Raw genomic sequence first — 23856 nt, 5'->3', positions numbered from 1 at the left:
CCTATATTATCAGCAACACTGAAAGCTGATTATAATCAACTTGCTTTCATAAAAAGAAGGAAAAAATTTTTTAAAAAACCAAAAAAACAGACTTTAGAAGAATCCATGTGGCTAAAAGGACGACCAGAAATCATTCCATGCTCCCAAATAAACAAGGAAGAACCGTGAATGCACGCTTCTCCACCACTGCCCATTCCCCACTAGAATTTGAATGACCAGCTTTCAAATCACAGACCAATACAAATGATCCAGCCACAACCTCACATTTCACAATGTGGAAACTGAGGCCCAGAGATCCCATCTCTGTCCTTGCATCCCCAAATGTTTATTAATCCTCTCTACTGGGTTAGGCCCTAGGGATACCAAGGCACCGAGGCCTTGCCTTCCCAGGTCTCTGAGCAGGGACTCACACACGACAATACAATTAAGGGATTTTAAAACAGGTGGAAGCAGGGGCGCCTGGGTGGCTCAGTTGGCTGAGCCTCTGACTCTTGATTTTGGCTCAGGTCATGATCTCAGGGTCGTGAGATCGAGCCCTGTGTCAGATTCCACGCACTGAGTGTGGAGCCTACTTAAGATTCTCTCTCTCCCTCTGCCCCACCCCCTGCTTGTGCTCTTTCTCACTCTCTCTCAAAGTAAAATAAAATAGGTGGGAGCATATTGTTGGGGCAACCCAATGATAGGCCTTTGGAACCTTGTACAAGGAACTTGAAAGACAAAAGTCTATTTCCTTCCTCTGTGCCTTGGCTCAAACTGCCCCTCCAAATACAACACCTGCGCCCTCTCTTTGTCTGGCAGACTCAATCCTTTAAAACTCAGCTCAAGTATCCCCACCCCCTGCCACAACGCTTTCTTCCCAACTCCCCCTTTAGCTGCCCTTCACCTTACAATATCTCGTATAAATCACACTCATTGTACTTAGCATCACGTACTGCATCTATCCTTCCTGGGTTGATCTTCTCTGTTAGACTTTAGGTTGCAGGAGATTGGGACCTGAGTGTGATTCAGCTTTATATGTCAAGTCTCATACAGAGCTCTCATGCTGGGAGTGGTCCGGGTAGCAGAGAGGGGGGCATGGGAAGAGTGGCTGAGGTTGGGGCTTGGGGATTAAGTCAGGGCCAGATGTAAAAAGTCTACATAGGCCATCCTGAGGCATACAGACATTATCCCAAAGTTAGGGTGGGGGAAAAAAGTCTTTACAAAGCAAGTGACATGATCCAATTAGTTTTTAAGGCCACACAATTGGCCAAAGGACGAAATACCACATTGAGGAGTGACACAAGGCAGAAGCCTACTGTGTGGGGCAGGACTCAGGGAAGGTCTGTATTGGAGCACTGTGTCCCGAAAGCTCAGGGTGAACCCCAAGGATGGAAGTAAATTGTGGACCCAGATTTAAGAGCTTAGGGGGAACCAAGAGGATTTGCTGAGCAACCTGAGACATGGGAGAGGGGGAGAAGCATCAGCCACGATTCCAGCGTTTCTAACTTGGAACCCCAGAGTGATATGCCATCCACAGAGACAAGGACCACGAGACGAAGAACAGTGTTGGAGGAAAGATTATGAGGTCATTTTTGGAAAGATTCCTATGACAATCCTTCCAGATGGTTTCTATAGGTCAGAGCTACCTTGTTCACTAAAAGAGATGATGACGTGCAAGAAATCAGTCATGAAAAACCTAAAGAGTACAAGACGAATGAATACTTTAACCCTCACAGAGACAGATGGAGCAATCCTGATGATTTGAGGGTGAAGGAAACCATTTCAGACAAGAAATCTTCTCCGGTTCTTAAAACTACTCATCATTTCTCAACCCATTAAATTGGCCAGTGTCTACATGATATTCTCTAGGCAATCAGATTCCATACGCTTCTGATTTTCTGGACCCAAATGACTCATCTTCATAGCTTTTAAAAATTATTACCAGCTGACTAATGGCCTCACACCATTTAGTGAGTCCTAGTCACCAGGAAGAATTCAGTTTACTTTAATTAAGTAGCCCCCCTCAGCCATTTTACTGAATCATGACCTCCTTTTTTTATTCATCTTTTCAAAATGCTAGAAGGTCTAGCTATTGCTGGGGGGAAAGTGCACAGACACACTAACGAACAAATCCCTGCTGCAGCAAAATGAATCCATCTTTTAATCTAGCAACATTCCTCTGGTCCTTATTTCATAGCAAAAGCTCTGAAGAGCAAGCCACGCTCAGAACCTCTAGAGAAACAACTGCTCCCCTTACAGAAACTGTGAGAGGGCTTTTCCTGGCCCGTGTGGTTATGCTAAGTGTGCAGAAACGGCGCTTGGTGGAGAAGAAACTGACACTGTTAGCTTACCCTCTTCCTCAAGTTGTAGGTGAGAATGAGGTTCCTGGAGAAGGAGTGGGAAAAGGCCGTGTAGAATTCCAGCACTTTCTGCAGGGCATCCCGTTTGATCACATGCAGGTCACAGTAGGTCAGGGCCCTAACATTGGCACAGGACTGGGCCAGGGTGGCTTCCTTCCAGAACACATCTCCAAACACGTCTCCTTTCCCTAGGCAGAGAAAGTGCTGGTAAAGAAAGTGTCAACCGGACGGCATCTGGCCAGCATTTGGCCATCCAGCTTGGCTTCCCTCTGCCTCCCAAATTTCCATTTGACATTCTGCAACATGGGCTTGGAAAGGAAAAAACAAAAAACAAAAACAGGTTTTATTTTGAACCTTAACAACATGCAATTTAAGAAACTTTAAAATACTATATAATACATGTTAAGGTTTAGCCAATGACGTGGGGTCATGGGTGCTACCCCTTGAACATCTTATCCAAAGTGGTAACCCCCTGTTATTCTTTATCACTCCCCCATTTTCCCAAAACACCAATCATAATCCATAATCACATGATTTGTCTGTGTCCTTGTTTATTGTGTAACTCCCAACGTGAGAGTTCCCTCCACGTCACACCATGTCCGGCGCCGAGTAGGAGTTCTGCCAATAAGTGCAGGCAAAAGAGAAGGAAGGAAGGAGGGTGAACTGTGGATCTCCATTTGTGGGACTGACTGAGAGAGAGGTGAACAGTATGGAGAAGGTGCGGACTCTCCATCGGGAGCTCAAGATCAGGAAAGGTCTCCTCTGTTTAGGATGATCCACGTGGAAAAAGGCACGTAGGGGTGGAGTTCATTCTCTTCCATACTCTGTCCATGGCCATAGGGTCTATGTTTGTATGGTGCCTTATTCCTCCCCCTCTCCCACTACCTCCTTCCATGTTCCTCACCCTTGCCAAAGGCCCTCCTGGGAGTGTAAAAACATGGGTCCCATCCACATGGCATCTCCAAGCCCCTCTGTACCTGGCATTCTGCAAGAGTGTACTTAATAAGCCAACAGAGTATATATAACCATATTCTGGGTCAAACTGCTATCAGTCTCCTCTAAATATCTGCTTTTCACATCAAGGGATATTCTCCCTACATTTCCCCGAGTCCAACATTTTAACATATGTCTAATGCAAAGCCTAATTCATTCCTGGCACAGCCTCTGGTTATAAATAGCTTGAAATGTTGTTTATCTTGTCTCTAAATTTTCAACACAGATAAACACAAATTTGAATCCACAGGGAGCCCGAGAGGAGTATGCTGGGGGCAATAAACAATGCTACGAGGGTGGAAAGTAACCCTCATCACCCTCAGGAGAGCTGTCGGCCCATGCATCCAGACCAGCCACACTCCACTGCAGGAACCTAGGTACCCCTGACTCAGAATGATTAATAGGGCAGGTGTTTTCCTCATTCAGGCCAAGGAGGTGATTAGACTTCCAAGCGCCTGGACAGAACTTGATCTTTTCTCAAATACCAAAGAATCCATTCTAAGGATACGAGGTACTCCATGGGCATAGCCTTCTCCAAGCACCTCCACAGTGTGAGCGAGAAATCAACTGTACCAGACACATTACTCCACAGTTTCCTATGTGTTTATGAGGTAATGTACAGTTCTGATTTATGAAGATAGTTTTACTACTCAGTATGAGCAAGATGCATGCATGGGGGAGTTTTAGGGAAACATGCCTTTTAAACTGTGCTAGTTAAATCCCCTTCCCAGGTGTTTTTCAATCATCGTACTAAGAGTGGGTTACTTTAGGGCTGGGGCCACTGGATGGGAATGCTTCTCTCTGTGGGATGCTACCAGCTTCCATGGAGATGGGCTCATTCAGTGTGGGCTCCCTGGTACAGAGTTCTAACCAACAAGGCTGGCCATTCGTTCATACATAGGAAGCATCCCATAACTTCCCTACCCTTCACTGCAATGCCTCCCATGCCTTTCATTTTTATGTAATCTTATTCTTCTAGAAAAGCTCTTCTGACACACAGAATGGTAGATGGTCAAGATGCATCAAGAGGCAAAGCCTAATTTCCTTCCCCTTGAACCTGGACCCACCTTGGTCCCTTCTCTGGAGTGTGGCAGAAGTGATGTTCTGGGATTTTGAGGCCAGATCATAAAAAACCTTGCAGCTTCTGCCTGGGTCTCTTGGAATGCCTACTGTTAGAATGCTCCTTCTTAGAATCCAACTACCATGCTTTGAGAAGAACAGGCCACACCAGAGGTCACATATCAGTGCTCTGGTGGGCAGCTGAGCTGAGCTCTCAGCTGACAGCCAGCTTCTGCCAGTCATGGAAATGAGCCATCCCGGCTGGCCGGCCAGCCCACTCAAGCTTTCGGATGCCTGCAGCCCCGGCCAATGCTGGCGTGCAGCCACATGCAGAAAGCCCAAGTCAGAAGCAACCAACTGAGCTAAACACCCCACGGAATGGTAAGAAACAGTTACCAATTTCTTACACCATTAAATTTAGGGGAGGTTTATTATGCAGCAAGAGATAACACACAGAATCATGGAACTCTGGGCTGAGAAGCCTGTGAGAAATTACTTAGTAAGTTACCTAATATTCCAGCAGAACATCACAAATGACCCCAGCTCTGAGCTGGCACCCCACTTCCTGCTCTGAAAGAATGGGACAAGAAAGAGCGACGAGGGGCTCTAACAGGAGCAGATTTTCCTGGGTGTTTGGAGTATCAGTGAGAACATGTAGAATTGACAAATCTTGCAGCTTCCTATTGGGATGAAATGTAGTATAACTAAGCCAGAGCTACTGAAAGTGCAAGACCATGGGCAATCTTGCCTCATTCTCATGAAAATTAGAGCTGACCCTTGAACAACACGGGTTTGAGCTGCGCGGGTCCACTTATACGTGGATTTTTTTGGATAAATACAGTACACCACTGTAAATGCATTTTCTCTTCTTTTTTTTTTTTAATTTTATTATGTTATGTTAGTGACCATACAATACATCATTGGTTTTTGATGTGGTGATCTACGATCCATTGTTTTCGTATAACACCCAGTGCTCCATGCAGTACGTGCCCTCCTTAATACCCATCACCGGGCTAACCAATCCCCCCTCCCCCCTCCCCTCTAAAACCCTGTTTGTTTCTCAGAGTCCATAGTCTCTCATGGTTCATCTCTCCCTCCAATTCCCCACCCCCCATTTTTCCCTTCCTTCTCCTAATGTCCTCCATGTTATTCCTTATGTTCCACAAATAAGTGAAACCATATGATAATTGACTTTCTCTGCTTGACTTATTTCACTTAGCATAATCTCCTCCAGTCCCATCCATTTGATGTAAAAGTTGGGTATTCATCTTTTCTGATGGCTGAGTAATATTCCATTGTATATATGGACCACATCTTCTTTATCCATTCATCTGTTGAAGGGCATCTCGGCTCTTTCCAGTTTGGCTATTGCGGACATTCTGCTAAGAACATTGGGATGCATATGGCCCTTCTTTTCACTACATCTGTGTCTTTGGGGTAAATACCCAGGAGTGCAATTGCTGGGTCATCAGGTAGCTCTATTTTTAAATTTTTGAGGAAACTCCACACTGTTTTCCAAAGTGGCTGTACCAACTTGCATTCCCACCAACAGTGCAAGAGGGTTCCCCTTTCTCCACAACTTCTCCAACATTTGTTGTTTCTTTCCCTGTCCATTTTGGCCATTCTAACTGGTATCTCAGTGTGGTTTTGATTTGGATTTCCCTGATGGCTAATGATGATGAACATTTTTTCATGTGTCTGTTAGCCATTTGTGTGTCTTCTTCAGAGAAGTGTCTTTTCATATCTTCTGCCCACTTTTTGACTTGATTATTTGTTTTTGGGGGGTTGAGTTTGAGAAGTTCTTTATAGATCTTGGATACCAGCCCTTTATCTGTAGTGTCATTTGCAAATATCTTCTCCCATTCTGTGGGTTGCCTCTTTGTTTTGTTGACTGTTTCCTTTGCTATGCAGAAGCTTTTTATCTTCATGAAGTCCCAAAAGTTCATTTTTGCTTTTGTTTCACTAGCTTTTGGAGATGTATCTTGAAAGAAGTTGCTGTGGCCGATGTCAAAGAGGTTACTGCCTATGCTCTCTTCTAGGATTTTGATGGATTCCTGTCTCACATTGAGGTCTTTCATCCACTTTGAGTTTATCTTTGTGAATGGTGTTAGAGAATGGTCGAGTTTCATTCTTCTGCATGTGGCTGTCCAATTTTCCCAGCACCATTTATTGAAGAGACTGTCTTTTTTCCATTGCATGTTTTTTCCTGCTTTGTCAAAGATTATTTGACCATAGAGTTGAGGGTCCATATCTGGGTTCTCTATTCTGTTCCATTGGTCTGTATGTCTGTTTTTGTGCCAGTACCATGCTGTCTTGGTGATCACAGCTTTGTAGTATGGCTTGAAATCGGGCAACGTGATGCCCCCAGCTTTGTTTTTCTTTTTCAACATTTCCTTGGCGATTCGGGGTCTTTTCTGATTCCATACAAATTTTAGGATTGTTTGTTCCAGCACTTTGAAAAATGTCATTGGAATTTTGATCGGGATGGCATTGAACGTATAGATTGCTCTGGGTAGCATAGACATTTTAACAATGTTTATTCTTCTGATCCATGAGCATGGAATATTTTTCCATCTTTTTGTGTCTTCTTCAATTTCTTTCATGAGTATTTTGTAGTTCCTAGAGTATAGATCCTTTACCTCTTTGGTTAGGTTTATTCCGAGGTATCTTATGGTTTTTGGTGCTATTTAAATGGAATCGTTTCTCTAATTTCTCTTTCTACAGTTGTGTTGTTAGGGTATAAGAAAGCAACTGATTTCTGTGCATTGATTTTGTATCCTGCCACATTACTAAATTGCTGGATGAGTTCTAGTAATTTGGGGGTGGAGTCTTTTGGGTTTTCCACATAAAGTATCATGTCGTCTGCGAAAAGAGAGAGTTTGACTTCTTCTTTGCCAATTTGAATACCTTTTATTTCTTTTTGTTGTCTGATTGCTGTTGCTAGGACTTCTAGTACTATGTTGAACAATAGTGGCGAGAGTGGGCATCCTTGACGTGTTCCTGATCTTAAGGGAAAGGCTCTCAGCTTTTCCCCATTGAGGATGATATTCACTGTGGGTTTTTCATAGATGGATTTTATGAGCTTGAGGAATGTTCCCTCTATCCCTATACTCTGGAGAGTTTTAATCAGGAAAGGATGTTGTATTTTGTCAAATGCTTTTTCTGCATCAATTGAGAGGACCATATGGTTCTTCTCCCTCCTCTTATTAACGTGTTCTATCACATTGATTGATTTGCGAATGTTGAACCACCCTTGCATCCTGGGGATAAATCCCACTTGGTCATGGTGGATGATCCTTTTAATGTATTGTTGGATCCTATTACCTAGGATTTTGGAATCCATATTCATCAAGGATATCGGTCTGAAATTCTCCTTTTTGATGGGGTCTTTGCCTGGTTTGGGGATTAAGGTAATGCTGGCCTCATAGAATGAGTTTGGAAGTTTTCCTTCTGTTTCTATTTTTGAAACAGCTTCAGTAGAATAGGTATTATTTCTTCTTTGAATGTTTGGTAGAATTCCCCAGGGAATCCATCAGGCCCTGGACTCTTGTTTTTTGGGAGGTTTTTGATCACTGCTTCAATCTCGTTACTGGTTATTGGCCTATTCAGGTTGTCAATTTCTTCCTGTTTCAGTCTTGGCAGGTTTCCAGGAAGGTCTCCATTTCATCCAGATTGCTCAGTTTATTGGCATATAGTTGTTGATAATAATTTCTAATAATTGTTTCTATTTCCTTGGTGTTAGTCGTGATCTCTCCCCTTTCATTCATAATTTTATTAATTTGGGTCCTTTCTCTTTTCTTTTGGATAAGTCTGGCCAGTGGTTTATCAATCTTATTAATTCTTTCAAAGAACCAACTTCCAGTTTCGTTGATCTGATCTACTGTGTTTCTGGCTTCTAATTCATTGATTTCTGCTCTGATTTTAATTATTTCTCTTCTAATGCGTGGCATAGGCGTCGTTTGTTCTTTTTCTCTAGTTCTTTAAGGTGTAGAGTTAGTTGGTGAATTCGGGATTTTTCTATTTTTTTGAGTGAGGCTTGGATGGCTATGTATTTCCCCCTTAGGACCGCCTTTGCAGTATCCCATAGGTTTTGGACCGATGTGTTTTCGTTCTCATTGATTTCCATGAATTGTTTAAGTTCTTTGATTTCTTGGTTGACCCAAACATTCTTGAGCAGAGTGGTCTTTAGCTTCCAAGTGTTTGAATTTCTGCCAAATTTTTTCTTGTGATTGAGTTCCAGTTTTAGAGCATTGTGGTCTGAGAATATGCAGGGAATAATCTCAGTCTTTTGGTATCGGTTGAGACCTGATTTGTGACCCAGTAGTGGTCTATTCTGGAGAAAGTTCCATGTGCGCTCGAGAAGAATGAGTATTCTGTTGTTTTAGGGTGGAATGTTCTGTAAATATCTATGAGGTCCATCTGGTCCAATGTATCATTCAAAGCTCTTGTTTCCTTGTTGATTTTCTGCCTAGATGATCTGTCCATTGCTGAGAGTGGAGTATTGAGGTCTCCTACAATTAACATATTGTTATCAATATAACTCTTTATTTTGGTTAACAGTTGGCTTATGTAGATGGCTGCTCCCATGTTGGGGGCATAGATATTTACAATTGTTAGATCCTCTTGTTGGATAGACCCTTTAAGAATGATATAGTGTCCTTCTGTGTGTCTTATTACAGACTTTAGTTTAAAATCTAATTTGTCTAAGAATTGCTTTCTTTTGAGGTCTGCTGGCATGGGAGATGCATCTCCATCCCTTCACTTTCAGTCTGGATGTACCTTTAGGTTCAAAATGAGTCTCTTGTAGGCAGCATATGGATGGGTCCTGTCTTTTTATCCAATCTGCAACCCTGTGCCGTTTTATGGGAGCGTTTAGGCCATTCACGTTGAGAGTGATTATTGAAAGATATGAATTAATTGTCATCATGTTGCCTGTGAAGACGTTGTTTTTATAGATTGTCCCTGTAAATTTCTGTTGTATATCACTCTTGGGGTCTTTCTCCTTTTATAGAACCCCCCTTAATATTTCTTGCAGGGCCGGCTTAGTGGTTACATATTCTTTCAGTTTCTGCCGGTCGTGGAAGCTCTGCATCTCTCCATCCATTCTAAATGAAAGCCTTGCTGGATAAAGTATTCTTGGCTGCATGTTCTTCTCATTTAGTACCCTGAATATGTCTTGCCAGGCCTTTCTGGCTTGCCAGGTCTCTGCGGATAGGTCTGTTATTCTGATGTTCCTCCCTCTGTACGTAAGGAATCTCTTCCCCTAACTGCCCTTAAGATGGTTTCCTTGGTTCTAAGATTTGCAAGTTTTACTATTACATGCCGGGGCGTTGGCCTGTTTTCCTTGATCTTAGGAGGGGTCCTCTCTGCCTCTAGGACTTGAATGTTTGTTTCATTCCCCAGATTAGGGAAGTTCTCAGCTACGATTTGCTCAAATACATGTTCTAGTCCTCTCTCTCTCTCCACTCCCTCCGGGAATCCAATTATTCTGACATTGGAATGCTTCATGGTGTCACTTATTTCTCTGATTCTATTTTCATGGATTCTGAGTTGTTTTTCCCTGGCCTCCTCTTTTCCCTTTTTATCTATTATATTGTCTTCCAGGTCGCTTATTCTCTCTTCTGCCTCAGTTACCCTAGCTGTTAGATTATCTAGATTGGATTGGATCTCACTGATAACATTTTTAAGTTCTGCCAATTCCCCTTTTATTTCTGCCCTTAGAGACTCTATGTTGCCATTAACTGATTTCTCCATTCTAGCCATTGTCTTCACAATTGCTAGCCTGAATTCCATCTCTGACATCTTGGTTATATCTGCATCCATTTGTAAATCTGCAGCATAAGTCATAATCTCTGAGTCTTTTCTATTTTGGGGGCTCCTCCTCCTAGTCATTCTGTTGATAGGTGTTTGAGGGAATGTATAGAATCCAAATTATTGACCAGAACCCAAGCAAGATGCACCTGTTTCCTTGGGACCTTAGGGTTGCTGGCCTCTTGTTTTCCTAGCCTGTCTTCTGTGGGAGGGGCCTAACGCGCTGTTACTCAGGCAACCCTGTTTGGGCTGTTGCCCCGCCCCCCTGTGCTGGGGGATGGGCTCAGTGGGAATCCGTTTTTGAGGCTTTTGTTCTCTGGCGGCTTTCCCTGGCGGCTTTCCGCATCTCTTCCACGAGTCAGAGCAGAAGAGACCATTTCCAACCCTCTGCCTCAGAGCAGAGAGATCGCAGGCTGTTGTTCAGTGAGCTCTCCAGGCCATACCGTCTCCGTTTCTGTCTGTGCTGCTATAAACTGCAGCGTCCTGGGTTGTGCGCCCCTCCGCAGCGCTCCCAGTCCTGCCTCCAGGTTGGGGCATGTCTCTGCCCTTTGTGCTTCTAAAACCACCAGCCATTCCCAGTTCGCCCGCGTGACCCCGCCACTCTGGGTTTCCGCCCCGGGGGCTGCAGTTCACCGGCGCGACCCTGCCGCTCCGGGCTTCTGCCCCGGGGGCTGCCCTAAAGTCCTTTCCCCGCCGCTACCGTCTGCGAGTCTGTGCCCGTCCGCAGCGCGCGAGGCTGTCGCTCACTGGCGGTGTAGGATCCCCACGGCCAGGCACCCTCCCGCTGCCGTTTATCCTCCGATATCTGCCCGGGGAATCACGGCTCCCTGCTTCGTACCTCAAAACCAACTGCCTGAGATATTCTGTTTGTAGAGATCCAGATCTTCTTACATCTCAGGCTGGTTTCGTGCATGCTCAGAGTGATCTGGTAGATATCCAGCTCAATTCCGGGGACCAGTTGAAATAGGGTCCCCTAATCCTCCGCCATCTTTCCCCCTCCCTTATGGTTTTAATAACATTTTCTTTTTTCTAGCTTACTTTGTTGTAAGAATATAGTCTATAATACATATAACATACAAAACACAAGTTAATCTATTTTTTATGTTATCAGTAAGGCTCCTCGTCAACAGTAGGCTATTAGTAGTTAAGTTCTGGGGGATCAAAAGTTATACGTGGATTTTCAAGTGCACAGAGGGTCAGCACCCCTAACCCCACATTCTTCAAGGTTCAATTGTCCTGCATTTAAACAAAACCTAATGAGTGAGTATTATACTTCTCAAACAAATTTGGAGTAGTTTTTCCAACTAGAAAAGAACCCAGAAAGTAAAATAATAGTTCTTCATGTGTATTTAACATACTATTTATCTGTAGAAATTCAGCCTACTGCATAAAATAAAGGACAACCATATTATGGTTGAAACACACCATGAAATTAATAAGTGCATCTTTAGAAATTACAACATGCCCACTGGAAAACATTCCAATCTAAGGTTTTGACAGAAGCAATAAATAGAGAGTAGTTCCTACTACACCAAGTATTTCACGGTAAGATAATCATGATTAACCTACAGGGTCCAGGAAGTCTCAGTGTTGTTGTAACTTGGATTTGATTTTCAACCCAAATTGAAAACCATACAATCTTTCTTCCTGTCAAGGTAGCATTTTTGGTATAAATGATCTGTTAGTGAGATTTAAGAGTGTGGTGTCAGAGGGCTTGTTAGATTCAAAACAAACCCAAGCCTCTTCTGGCAAACGACAAATGTATTTATGACATAGAACTTGGGGAAACTGTCAAAGGGAAGGATACAGAGCATTTGGCAGGCTGTTTGTAAGTTACACACAGCTCTGGGAATAATGACTTCCCAGGTCAGGGTTACAAATCAGAGGCCAGGACAAGCCTTACACCCACATTCATCCCTTGTTCCCTAGCATGAAATGATCATTCACTGAAGAACCAAAGTTACCCCAATGCACTTGGCAATCCAACTACTTGAGGCAATCAGCTTATTGATTTATTTATTACACTGAGGCTCTGGGTGCAGGATGTTAAAACCTAACGTTCAAGTTTCTAAAGTGCATTCTACGTGGATGTTCTGAGCTGGGGAAAAGAAAAAAGAATGAAAAGGGGAAGTAAGGAACGGCAGTCTAATTAAAACTCCAAGCAAACATCCCTGTGATAATTAATCCTCCTCCCCCTTTCACCCCCATTCAATGCAGCTGTCTTTACCACACCTCCTCCATTGCAGTGGACATAAACAACCCTTCAGGGTACAGACGTAGGATCAAAGAACATTCATAAGACATAGGTAGGAGGTAGGACCCAGGACTGAGGTGGCACAGGGAGAGAGAGGGCAGATCTCTGCAAGGAGCACAGGAGAAAACCAAGACCCTGTAGATAATTCAATTTAAGGACGGGCAGAGGCCGGAATGGAATACCCACATGAGGAGGCTTGAAGGGGCGTGGAAGGTGGGAGTGGGGGGCTGGGAGGGGTGATCAGGGCGAATTCTAGAGGTGCTGGAACTGGGTCCCCGGGAGGATCAAACAGCCTACCCAAATGTTAAAAAGTCACAGGGAAGCAATTCTGCTCTGAAACTGACAACTGGAACCCTTCAGAAAAGGCCCTGCTTATTCAAAGACAGTCTCTGAGTGAGTTTGGCAGGCCAGAGGGGTCAGAGCAAAACTGAAATCTCCAGCTGCTTCTCTTCACTATTCCCTATTGTGTGCTCTTATAAGGACCGCTCACAGTGGTAACCTGTATCGGCAAAACATAATTCTGCAGTATAAATTACTGTCTGCTTCTAAAGTCACCAACCATTTCTAGACCCAAACCAATTAGAAACAACTCATTCAGTCAGTCGTGCAACTTTTGGAGGCACTGTTCTAGGGGCTGAGGTATAGCAGGGGGACGACAGACATGATGTAGTGAGAGACAGAGACCCAGGGGACGATAACATTTCAGGGGTGAGTGCCTAATTCTAACATGATAGGACACCCTGCAGGAGGAGAGTCTAGTTCAAGCTCAAGGAGTGAGGGGAGGCTTTCAGGGAGACACAATGTCTGAGCTGAGACCTGAGGGACGAGTTCCAATTAACCAGCATAAAGATATATAGCACAGAGATGAGTCCAGGGAGAGGAAAGAGCAGATGCAAAGGCCCTGAGGCACGGCATAGGACTCTTCAGCAGGAGGAAAGCCAGAAGCCTCTGGATTATCCCATGTTTTGGATTATCTGTTCCTTAACTCACCTGTAGACATGAGTGTTGCCAGTATATTTTGTAATCCTTTGAGGAAAGTACCTGGTCTCCTCATTCAGCTGCAAACTTACCTAAGTGCCTTCCATACGCTATACAGTGAGCGGGCAACACCAACTTGTTGAGTTACTGTTTAAAGACCTGGATTCATGATGCTGTTGGGGGCCACACTGGGGGTGCTGAGAGAGGTGCCCGGATACAGGGTGCAGTGCAGGCCAGTCCCCTCAGCCTACCCTACTGTCTAGATTCCTGCTCTCTGGAGCATCAGGAGGTCCTCTGCCCTCAAGCCATTTCAAGACCAGAGGAGCCTTGTCACTCACTTCATCAGGATGGTGAAATGTGACCACAGAGACCCTGGCATCACTGAGAGAGGCTCGGAGGGTCGGCCATTCTGTCTCCTGGCCCTAGGAATAATTCTTATGATACAGAGAATAGGGGCTGGACAGATATTTCCAGGTAAGTTCCGAGTAGACTGTGCACAACACTGAACTGTACAGTTCAGGAGGATGAGGGTGAGGACAAGGGCAGCTCTCAGGCCTCCTGGTTCATCACATAAGCCAGGCATGTCACATCTGGGTCCCCTTCTTGGTCCTCCAAGACGTGTCTAAGACACAAAGAGAATTTGCCAAGTCTCATCCCCCCACCCCCCGGTGCCACCCCCGGCATGCTTTCCAAGCATTTTATCATCCTCCCTCAACTCAAGCCTCAGGGCCAGACAGGTGAGACTGCCCGGCTGGGAGCCTGAGGGGGCCCCTGCCCCCTCTTTTGCTCACTCTCTGCGCTCCAGCCACACTGTGGCTCTTACAGTCCCTCCAAGTCTGGCTCCCTGCTCCTCTGTGGGCCTCCCCAGCACGACCGCAGACCTCCACCCTCCTCCCTGGTCTAGATAACTCCTGCTCATGCTTCCAAACACGCTCCAACCTCCTCCCTGGGACCTTGACCAGAGCAGCTCCCCATTATGTGTGCGCGCTATACTCTGGAAACACTCCTCATGCCTGGAAGCACTATATCCCAGACCCACAGCAGGCACTCAATGGATACCGGATACAGAGATAAACCAATGGCACCGGGCATCTTAGCAAACCCCTGCCAGTCTCAGTTTACCCAGCTAAGAAAGGTGGATAATAAGACCCACCTCACAGAGCTGTGGTGTGGCTTACATGAAATTATTATGGACAAAGCACTTAGCCCTGGGCTTGGAACACAGTAGGTGCTCAGTAAACTGTAGACACAGTAAAAGAAGAATTCTCTTAACGGCCCTGTGAAGCAAATTCCACAGGGATCATCGGGACCATTTTAAAGAGAGGAAAGTGAGCTCCAGAGAGGTTAAATGATTGCCCGATTACCTTGGTCAGGCACCATGCTAGGTGATGGGAAAAAGGATAAATCAGAGACAGCGTTGACCTTAAGGAGCTATGGCCGAGGAATCCACATGTTCTCCAAAACCGGTTCTTCCCTCTTCTGGTAATGGAGCTGATGACTTGTAGCTGGGCACAAAGATGACCAGAATAAAGACTGCACTGGGCCTCGCCATGGCCATTTGTCCAAGTTCTGGTTAAGGCGAGGGTTGCAGAAGGGATGTGTGCAACTTCTAGGGTCCTGCTCTGCCCTCCCCCTCTCTTCCCTCCCCCCTGGCTGGAACAAGGATGTGAGCTCTCTTGGACCAGGAGGCCGGGGTGACAACCTAGTTAGGACGAAGCAAGAGGCAAGAAGCAAGTGGGGCGCCCAACACCATGAAGTGGACATACCAGCTCTTATACCTGGGCTGCTACATGAGAGAAAAACATGTTTCTGTCTTGTCTAAGCTTCTACTACTTTGGGCTTCTGTTGGAGCAGCTCACCCCACATCCTAGCCAGTTCCGGAGTCCACGGTCCGGTGGGGCAGTACAATGGGTTCGGCTCTGTGGGGAAGGTATGTCCACGCCTGCTCTCTCCCCCTGCTGTAGGGACAGACGCGGGCTTCCACGCGTCTGAAGGACCGGGCAGTCGCATGATGGTGTAGCTCTGGTGGCACTGTCAGAGCAAAGCCTCCAAAGACTTCAGCGAAATACCTTGGTGACACCCACCCACTTCCCAGACCAGCGACTGGGGGTCGGGGGGGGGCAGGATCTGCTGAGGGGGCCCATGTGCCAGCTCAGACACCGGCCAGGGACGCTGCCGCAGGCACCCACCGTGTGCCTTACCCCAAAGATGATGAAGTCCGGGCTTTCCAGCTTAATTTGGAATCCTTAACCCGCCCACATGCGTCTATGGCTGCTTCCCTTAGGTTGTCTGAGACCACGGGGAAGAGTAGATAAGCAAAGTTTTGACACCTGGTAAATTTTGCCTTCTTTTATCTGTAATGAAGCTACAAAGCACCCCCCCACCCTTTTTTTTGCTCTCATTGAAAAAAAATAAATGCTGCTGGAAGTCTGTGACCTCTGCTTTATCTGCTACAGTTTAGAGAAGTGAGAAGGTCCATCCAATACAGACAGAGTGGAGACCTCATCAGTGTGCTTTCCTGTCCAAGTTGTGAAAATATACTACTCAGAATAAGGCCTTACCTTTAAGTGCCAGGTCTTATCTGATCGTGCTGTGGTGTGGGGTGCTGAGCCAACACATTTTATTGGATTTCTTTTGTCAACTAAGAAAGCAGGGCCTGGAGATGCCCAGGAGGCCCGGGCTCCAGGCCGAGGTAGGCATGTCACCCCACTTCTCAGAGGGGCATCTCCTTCTAGAGAGGCTTGGTCTCATTTTAGGTTTTGGAGGAGAGCTCAGAGATGTTCAGGAAACATTTGCCTTCTTCCGAAGTCAGTACAAAGGAGAGCGATTGTTACGCTCTTTAGCAAACCATCTCTGTGTTAGAGATGGGACACTGGCGTGGGTCCGCCGCGTACCTGGTTAATGAAACCCATACAGGAACTGGAATGTCACGTGCCAGCTCTGATGGGAACTGCCCCTGCCCCTCCCTCCTGGACAGCTATCAGACTGGGGGTTCCCAAAGATACGCAATTCAATCCAGTTCAACAATTTGGCTCCACCCATCATGGAGCAGGCAGCGTTCCGGCGGTGAAGGGGGATAGAACATGGAAAAGACATTGTCTCTACGTTTGAGGGGCTTACACGGTGAGGAGACAAACCTACGTGTGTGTAACAGTGAAGTATAAAACAAATGAAAACATAATATCAAGATACGTTGGAGGTTGTCTTGGGCAGGACTATGGGGAATTCACAGAGAAAACTGAGAATGGATCTGGCTTTCTACAGTGAGGCAAGAGAATTGAGACACATGGAAGAGATGGGTAATTTTTCCAAACAGCAAGGGGGAAAAGCTGGATGGCTGGAAATGAGGTTAGCTGGTCTGGACTGTTCTCCTTTCTTTTATGGCTCAATTTCTTGATAATGCTATTTACAGCATCTCTACACTCTTACAGTTAAAGGGTGATTTACCCCCATTTCCCCATGTCCCCTTCTGCAAAGGCAGTCCAGCTGCGTCACACTCGTGGCCTCTCGGTGGCCCTCGTCTGAGTGAGGAGTTTGGAAGGAGAACCCGCACATGCGTAGGCTAGCCCCTTGCTCTCTTCAAGATCTGCCTGTCTGCAGAAAGCGTGCTCTCTCCGTCCCTCCAGGCCATAAGATCTGCCAGGCAGACCCTCACAGGGGTAGCTCGTGCTGGTCAGCACCACCAGGGTAGGCCTAATTCTGGGGCTCTGTGTGGGGAAGTCTTCTTGGACACAGATACAAAGCATATTCTTCAATATTAGCTTAATCAGAAAAAAAAAAAAGGTGATATTCTGACTGGTATCTCTCTTACTTATTTCTCTCTTGGTTCAGAACTCTGGAAGATCTTTGCAATTTATCAAGCACCCTGGAACTAATGGCCACCTCCCCCCCATTTCTCAAGCTACTCTAATCTCACTTCTACCCCCCAGACCCCACTAACACTACTCTCACCATAGTCAATAACAGCTCTTTTCCTAATCAATCTAAAAGGTGTATTTTAGTCCTCAACTTATTCTAGCTCTTTGATTCTAATATATACTTAAGTTGTCAAGCGTTTTTATCTCTGAAATCAGAATGTGTCTTACAATCAACCATCTATCACCATTTAACTGGCAGCATTGTGTCTTAGTGGGCCATAAAATATTGGCGTGCCTTACAATCCATAGCCTCTCCTAGTCGGTGAAATTTGGTTCTGTATCAGTTGAAAATGTTCCTTCCCTCTCTCCCTGTCTTCTGTGATAGCCCTCTCCTCTGCTGGCAGTCCATCTCTGGCCCCTCCATCTGTCCCCTATAAACGGGCATTCCTCGGGGTTCTTAGAAGACAATAAGGTTCTTAGAAGCAATAAGACCTTATTGATTCTTACCCTCCCTTCTCTTTTTGGGTTTTTCTCAGCCTCTACCCTGGCTTCAGCTGCCACCTGGATCCTGATGGTCCCCATGTTTATGCCTCTAGCCTAGGTCTCTCTTCTGAGTCTAGAATCTCACACTGGACACTTTAACTTAGCTCAGAACCACAAATCCCAAAATGAAACTGGTCCCACTGTCAGCCTGCCCACCCTCCAGCATTCTCTGTCCCGGTGAAAGTTGTCCGAGTCATTCCAGAGTCCTCCCTTTTTCTCGTCTCCATATCCAATAAAAGACCAAGCCCTGGTCATTTTATCCACCAAGTATCTCATAAATTTGTCTACCCTTCTCCATTTCCACTGACATTAAGTCAGTTCAAGCTACACTCATCTCTCAACATTGTCCTCGCTGGTCTTCCTGCCTGCTAGCCATTCTCTTCATAGCATCCAGGATGACCTTTCTAAACACAAATATCACTCTTCTGCTTCAAAGTCTTTGAAGATGCTGGGGGCACCTGGGTGGCTCAGTCAGTTAAGTGTCTGACTCTTGATTTATGCTCAGGTCATGATCTCAGGGTCATGAGATCGAACTCCAAGTCAGGCTCCACACTCAGTGGGGAGTCTGCTTGAGATTCTCTCTCTCTCTCCCTCTGTCCCTCCCCCCATGAGTGCACACTCTCTCTCTCTCAAGTAAATAAATAAAGATTTTATTTATTTATTTGAGAGAGAGAATGAGATAGAGAGAGAGAGCATGAGAGGGGGGAGGGTCAGAAGGAGAAGCAGATTCGCTGCTGAGCAGGGAGCCCAATGAGGGACTCGATCCTGGGAGTCCAGGATCATGACCTGAGCCGAAGGCAGTCGCTTAACCAACTAAGCCACCCAGGCACCCCATAAATAAATAAATCTTAAAAAAACAAAATAAAGTCTTTGAAAATGCTGTCCCCTCTGCCTGGAACACTTTCTATTTAATCCCCTATTCCAAACCCCACCACCACTGCTGCATCCAGTGGAATTCAGTTCATCATGCAAATCTCAGCTCAGATACCACCTCTGCCAGGAAGCCTTCCTTGATTTCTCTTGGCCAGGCTGGATTAGATGCCTATCTTATAAGCTTCCTTAGCATCCTGTCCTTACTCCTATTACTCTTGGCATGCTATATTATAAAGCTGTGTATTTGCTTATCTGTCTCCCTGATAAGACTATTAGCTCTATCCCAGGTGTGTCTGTCTGATTCACCATTGTATCTTCAAGCCCCAGACTACATCTGGCATGTTTATGGAATGAATAAACCAATATATCAATGAAAAGACGGGTCTGAATAGAACACTGAAAGGTGGGCCAGGATAAGAAAGACTTAGAATGTCTCAGGATAGGGCTTTAAGGAGAGGATTGGTCTCCAGCCCGAGTACAAGAACCCGGGTGTCCTCAGGGAGCTACCTTGTCAGCTTGGCCCAAGAAGGAATTTGGTGAGCTGTTCAGAAATAGTCCCGTAATTCACTCTGATCCAGCTTAATGGTAAGCTGAAAATTTATAGATGAATTTAAAAAGAAGATGTAAAGATAATGAATGTTAGAAATTACCCTATCATACAAATGCTCTCCTTAAAGGAATTAAAATTTCACCCAAATGTAGGTCACTAGCCTTCCTTGTGGAGACTACACTGAGCAGAAGCAAACAACACTGGCATCTCTGTTTGAATGGGGGCTCACTCGGCAATGGTTACATTAAGGCAATGGCTTGGAAACATCCCGACACTCTCCTTCTATTCTTCGCAACTGCAATTAGATAAAATTAAATTAGTGCAATGTGTCTCTGCTAAGTAAATAGATCACAAATCTCTCACTGAAGGCAGGTGAGAATTTCCAAGATCACTACAGATAAGAATTGCAAGTTGACTTGATTTTCTTTCCCTTCCTGTTTATAAAAGACTCTGTGCGCACTGCAGAAAATGACTGAAATATACTGAGAAATAGAAAATATTGGCTTTGCAGGCCACCACCTAGAAAACTCTGATGAACATTTTGGTATGCTTTCCATCTTTCTTCTGCTCGCACATGCACTTTTACGCAGTTGAGGTTACAGCACATAGAGCTCCATACTCTGCTTTTTTCCCCACTTAACATTGTATTTAAAACATTTCAAAGCGTGTCCCAATAAAACTTTTTCCATCGTCATCATAACAGCTGCCTTGATTTACCATAATTTTTTATTTAACCATTCCCCTCTGTCTGGGCACTAAAGTTAGAAGAGTTTCCTTTAGAAAGATCTATTGACTCCGCTAACTACCGGTGTCTTCAGAGACTGCAAACCAATTTTTTTAATTGCTTAAACAAAAACAGAATTAGGAAGTAGAACCTGGTCCCCACCCCCGCCCCGCCTCAATCAAGTACTGCATGCATTACCCGACACAAATGTTTTGCATTTCTGAAGTTCTAGATTATTCATAGGATAGTTTCTCCCTAGGAGTGTGGATTTAATATAATTGCTTCAGTTGATGGAAAAGCTATACGAATATTAATGCTTGGTTGGAATGTTTAGAGAGACACTTAAACAAGCCTCCTCCCCTTGGGTTGAGCGTGAGCAAGCGACATTATTATACGGTGCCCGGGGGTCATGTTCTCCCGGCAGCTACGCCAGGTCCCTGGGGCCATGTAGGGCTGGGCACTCAAAAGATGGTAGCGCAGAAAGTGGGGGGGACCTTTCCCTCAGCCCCTCCAGTTCACAAGCATCTCGGGAAGCCACTCTGTGAAGGATTCAGCTCCTCCATCTCTAAAATAATGAGGGTTTTACATGCAGTTGTTGCTCTTTTTAAAATCCTGGTTAGATAGCTCCTCTGTCCTCACTGCCTAGCCATCCTCCTTTTCAAGAAGCGTTTGAGGGAGGGGTTGGGTACTACCCACTAAGTAAATGTCATCTTTTTTTTCTGACTGGACCAGTAAATAACAAAAGAAATGCTGTCAAGACTTCTTTTTGAAAAAAATGTTATTCTTTCAAATGGTATCCTAAGAACCAAAAGAATATATGGCACAAAGCTGACTTTCTCAAGATGCACTTTAAATTAAACAAAAATTTTTCCCTAATTTTGAAAGTAGCATATGCTCTTTTAAAGAAGACTTGAAAGACAAATATATATATGAAAAAGGAAAACAAAAATCTCCTATAGCCTCACAGACTAAAGACATCAACTATGACATGTGGGTAGAGGTATTTGTGGGTTTTTATCTATACATGTTCCCCCCCCCACATAGCTGAGATCATATAGCATTTAAAGATTATATTTTACTTACTTTACTTATCAGAAGAGTTTCTAATCCCATTTAAAATTCCTCATGAGCATTTTGAATGGCTACACTCCCATTTCTTTTAAAACGCTCTGAAATACTTGGTCATTTCGGAAAATGAATGTGACCCCCTGTGTTCGCTCCACACCCTTTCTTGTTTGTTGGTTTGTTTTTCCTATTTCCTATTCCTTCCTCTGAATCCTAAATCTCTGTCTTGAGCCCTGGCTTCTTCTCCCAGTTCCAGACGCACCTTCCCGAGCACTCTACTCGGATACCCCACTGGTCTTTAAATGCAACAAGTCAAAGCCAAGCTCATCACCTTTCTCTCTCACCGTGTCTTCCTCCTGACTTAGCCTTGTCTGTTCCAGTGCCTCCATCTCCCAACTCACTGGGATGTCAGAATCACCTCCCTCACCTCCCTCTGGCTACACCCCACATCCTGTTCTATACAACCTTTCAGACTCTCCTTCCAGAATGTCCATCAACATGTCCCTCCCATCGAAGGTTAGCAAATAAAAATATAAGACACCCTGTTAAATCTGAATCCTAGATAAATGGATACTTTTTTTTAGCATAAGTATATCCCATTTTGTGTTTGGGAAATACTTAAGCTAAAATTACTCATTAATATGAAATCCAAGTTTAACTGGCTGTGCTGTATTTGATCTGGCAACCCTATTCTGTCTCAGTTTCTACTGCCCATATCTTACCACCTCTCATCTCTACTATACGCCAGTCACCCACTGCCTTCCCTTCCTGCTCTGTGTCTAGCTCATTAATCTTTACAAATCGCCACTCTAATGGTGTCATACTTTACCCATCACCTTCAGTGATTTCCCACTGCCTAGTTCCTCATGCTGACATTTAGAAATGTCCACAGATGAGCCCTGACCTGCTTCTCTGGCCTCATGCCCCCCTGCTGCCCCTCGGGGCTCTCAGCTCTAGCTCAAGCGCTGGTCCTGGGGTTACACAACACACTCCCCAGGCCTCAGCTCACACTATTCTTTCCGTCTAGAATGCCCTACCTCATGTGTCCAAATCCTGGCTGCACCGTCACAGAGCCACCATCCTAGGCTAGGCCCTCCTCCCCTTTCATACAGATCACAAGATGTTTATTCTACCATTTTGGCAGGTCAGAAATAGTTGAAAATTGGCAGTTGCATATGCTTTAGGCTAATGTAATAAAAGGTGCCCTAGCACGTGCCTTATACTTTCTACAACATCATCTCACCCCACTCTACCGAAAACATCAAGGAGTGACTGCCTAAAGCGATGTTTCTCAAGGTATAGTCCTCTAACCATATGCAACGGAACCACCCAGGGGAGGGGAAGGCTTGTTCACAATGCAAATTCCCAGACTCCATCCTAGAGCTGGGGAGGGACCTGGGAATCCGCATTGTGAACAAGTGTTCCAGCTGAGTCTTAGGTTCACTAAAGTTGAGAACCACTGGCCACATGGAAAGTCTTCTCATTCTACCCTACTCACCTGGGTCCCTGAATATACCTACACATAATACCACCTCTAATGACTCTATGGACTTATGCTGCTCTTCCCACTTCAAGACTCAGCTTACCAAACACTCCTACTGGTCCTTCCAAGCCCAGTCACCTCCTGCCTCCTCCATGAGTATGTCCTTGTTCACTCCAGGAAGTCTAGTGAAAGAAGTACCTGTGTTACTTATTGTCACTAATCATGCATTTGTCTCCCCAAATGGAATAGAACATTCATCCAAGACAAGGATTTTCTCTACACCACTCACCCTTGCAGAGATTAACACCCCGTTACGCTGGGATAGTTGCTAAGTAAATAAATGCCACGTTAATATCCATCCAAGGTCAATGGACATAAAGAAACTAATTAAGCAAAGATGAGAGTGTTTTCCAAATTAGGAACCTTGAGAAGGGGGTGTTCATTACAAAAAGAAAGATTTCACCTGTGAACAAGCATTTACAACTTTACATGTACAGGTAAGGAGAAGCTACACATAAATCTTAGTTCAATAGTGACAGGACCTCAAGTCGTTAAGTTAATTCAGAGTGAGTGATGGGCCAGGGCCTGCCTGTCAATCTTCCCCATGGCTGTTTCCTTTCATTGGGCAAGCTCTGGCCCATCCACAAGTCAAGAAGAGTTTCCACCAGTTGAGAGCCATGCTTAGATCTGTTCCAAAAAGATGCTGCAAACTCAGGAGAATAAATCCTTCATCTTTCATCCTCCTCCGGCCCTGTCCACAAGCTGCCAGAAACTATTCCCTCCCCTCACCTCCCTCAGCCTGGAGCTTCTCTCTCCCCTAATATCTCTGGGCTCCAGCTCATCCCCACATCTCCCTTCCACCACCATACGTAGGCTTTCATCATTTCTCATCTGAGTCTCCTAGCTAGCCTTTATGCCTCTGTATTTGTGGGACCCAAATTTTCATGTCACTCATGTTTGAAACTCTCTCTGAGCTCCTCATCCCCACAAGATAAAGTCCAGACCCTTATTCTAGACCATGGGGCCCTTCAGAGCGCAGTCTCTCCCTGCCTTTTGGCTCAATTCAATTAAACTCAATTCAATTCAATTTAATTCTGCAAATGGGCCCTGGTGCCTTCCATACGCTGGGCCAAGCTCAAGATAGGAAATCAAAGGATCTCAGCTTCTAGGAGGGACAGATGAGTAAACGTACAACTGACGCAGTGGGATGGGCTTAGGAGAAACACAGGAGACTCCGAGATTCCGTCAGTTAGTGGGGGCACTCCTGCAGGGAGTTCATGCAGATCCAGAGCTATGGGCAAGTCTCCAGCTCCGAGCCCAGGGCTCT

The 23856-nt window shown here is 45.1% G+C and overlaps 1 protein-coding gene across 4 annotated transcripts in view; it reads right to left on the bottom strand.

Annotated features, from left to right (window-relative positions):
* Nucleotides 1-23856, bottom strand: part of KCNH1 (potassium voltage-gated channel subfamily H member 1) — a 366381-nt gene that overhangs the window by 82652 nt on the left and 259873 nt on the right. For all 4 annotated transcript variants that reach the window (XM_036095708.2, XM_036095709.2, XM_078078153.1 and 1 more), the window contains one exon: nucleotides 2331-2527. In XM_036095708.2, coding sequence (XP_035951601.1) covers nucleotides 2331-2527 — 197 coding nt within the window. The remainder of the gene's footprint in view (nucleotides 1-2330; nucleotides 2528-23856) is intronic.

Source organism: Halichoerus grypus, chromosome 7 (genome assembly GCF_964656455.1).
Source record: "Halichoerus grypus chromosome 7, mHalGry1.hap1.1, whole genome shotgun sequence".
Lineage (NCBI taxonomy): Eukaryota > Metazoa > Chordata > Mammalia > Carnivora > Phocidae > Halichoerus > Halichoerus grypus.
The sequence above is the reverse complement of the archived record's forward strand: the minus strand, read 5'-3'. Positions and strand labels throughout refer to the sequence as shown.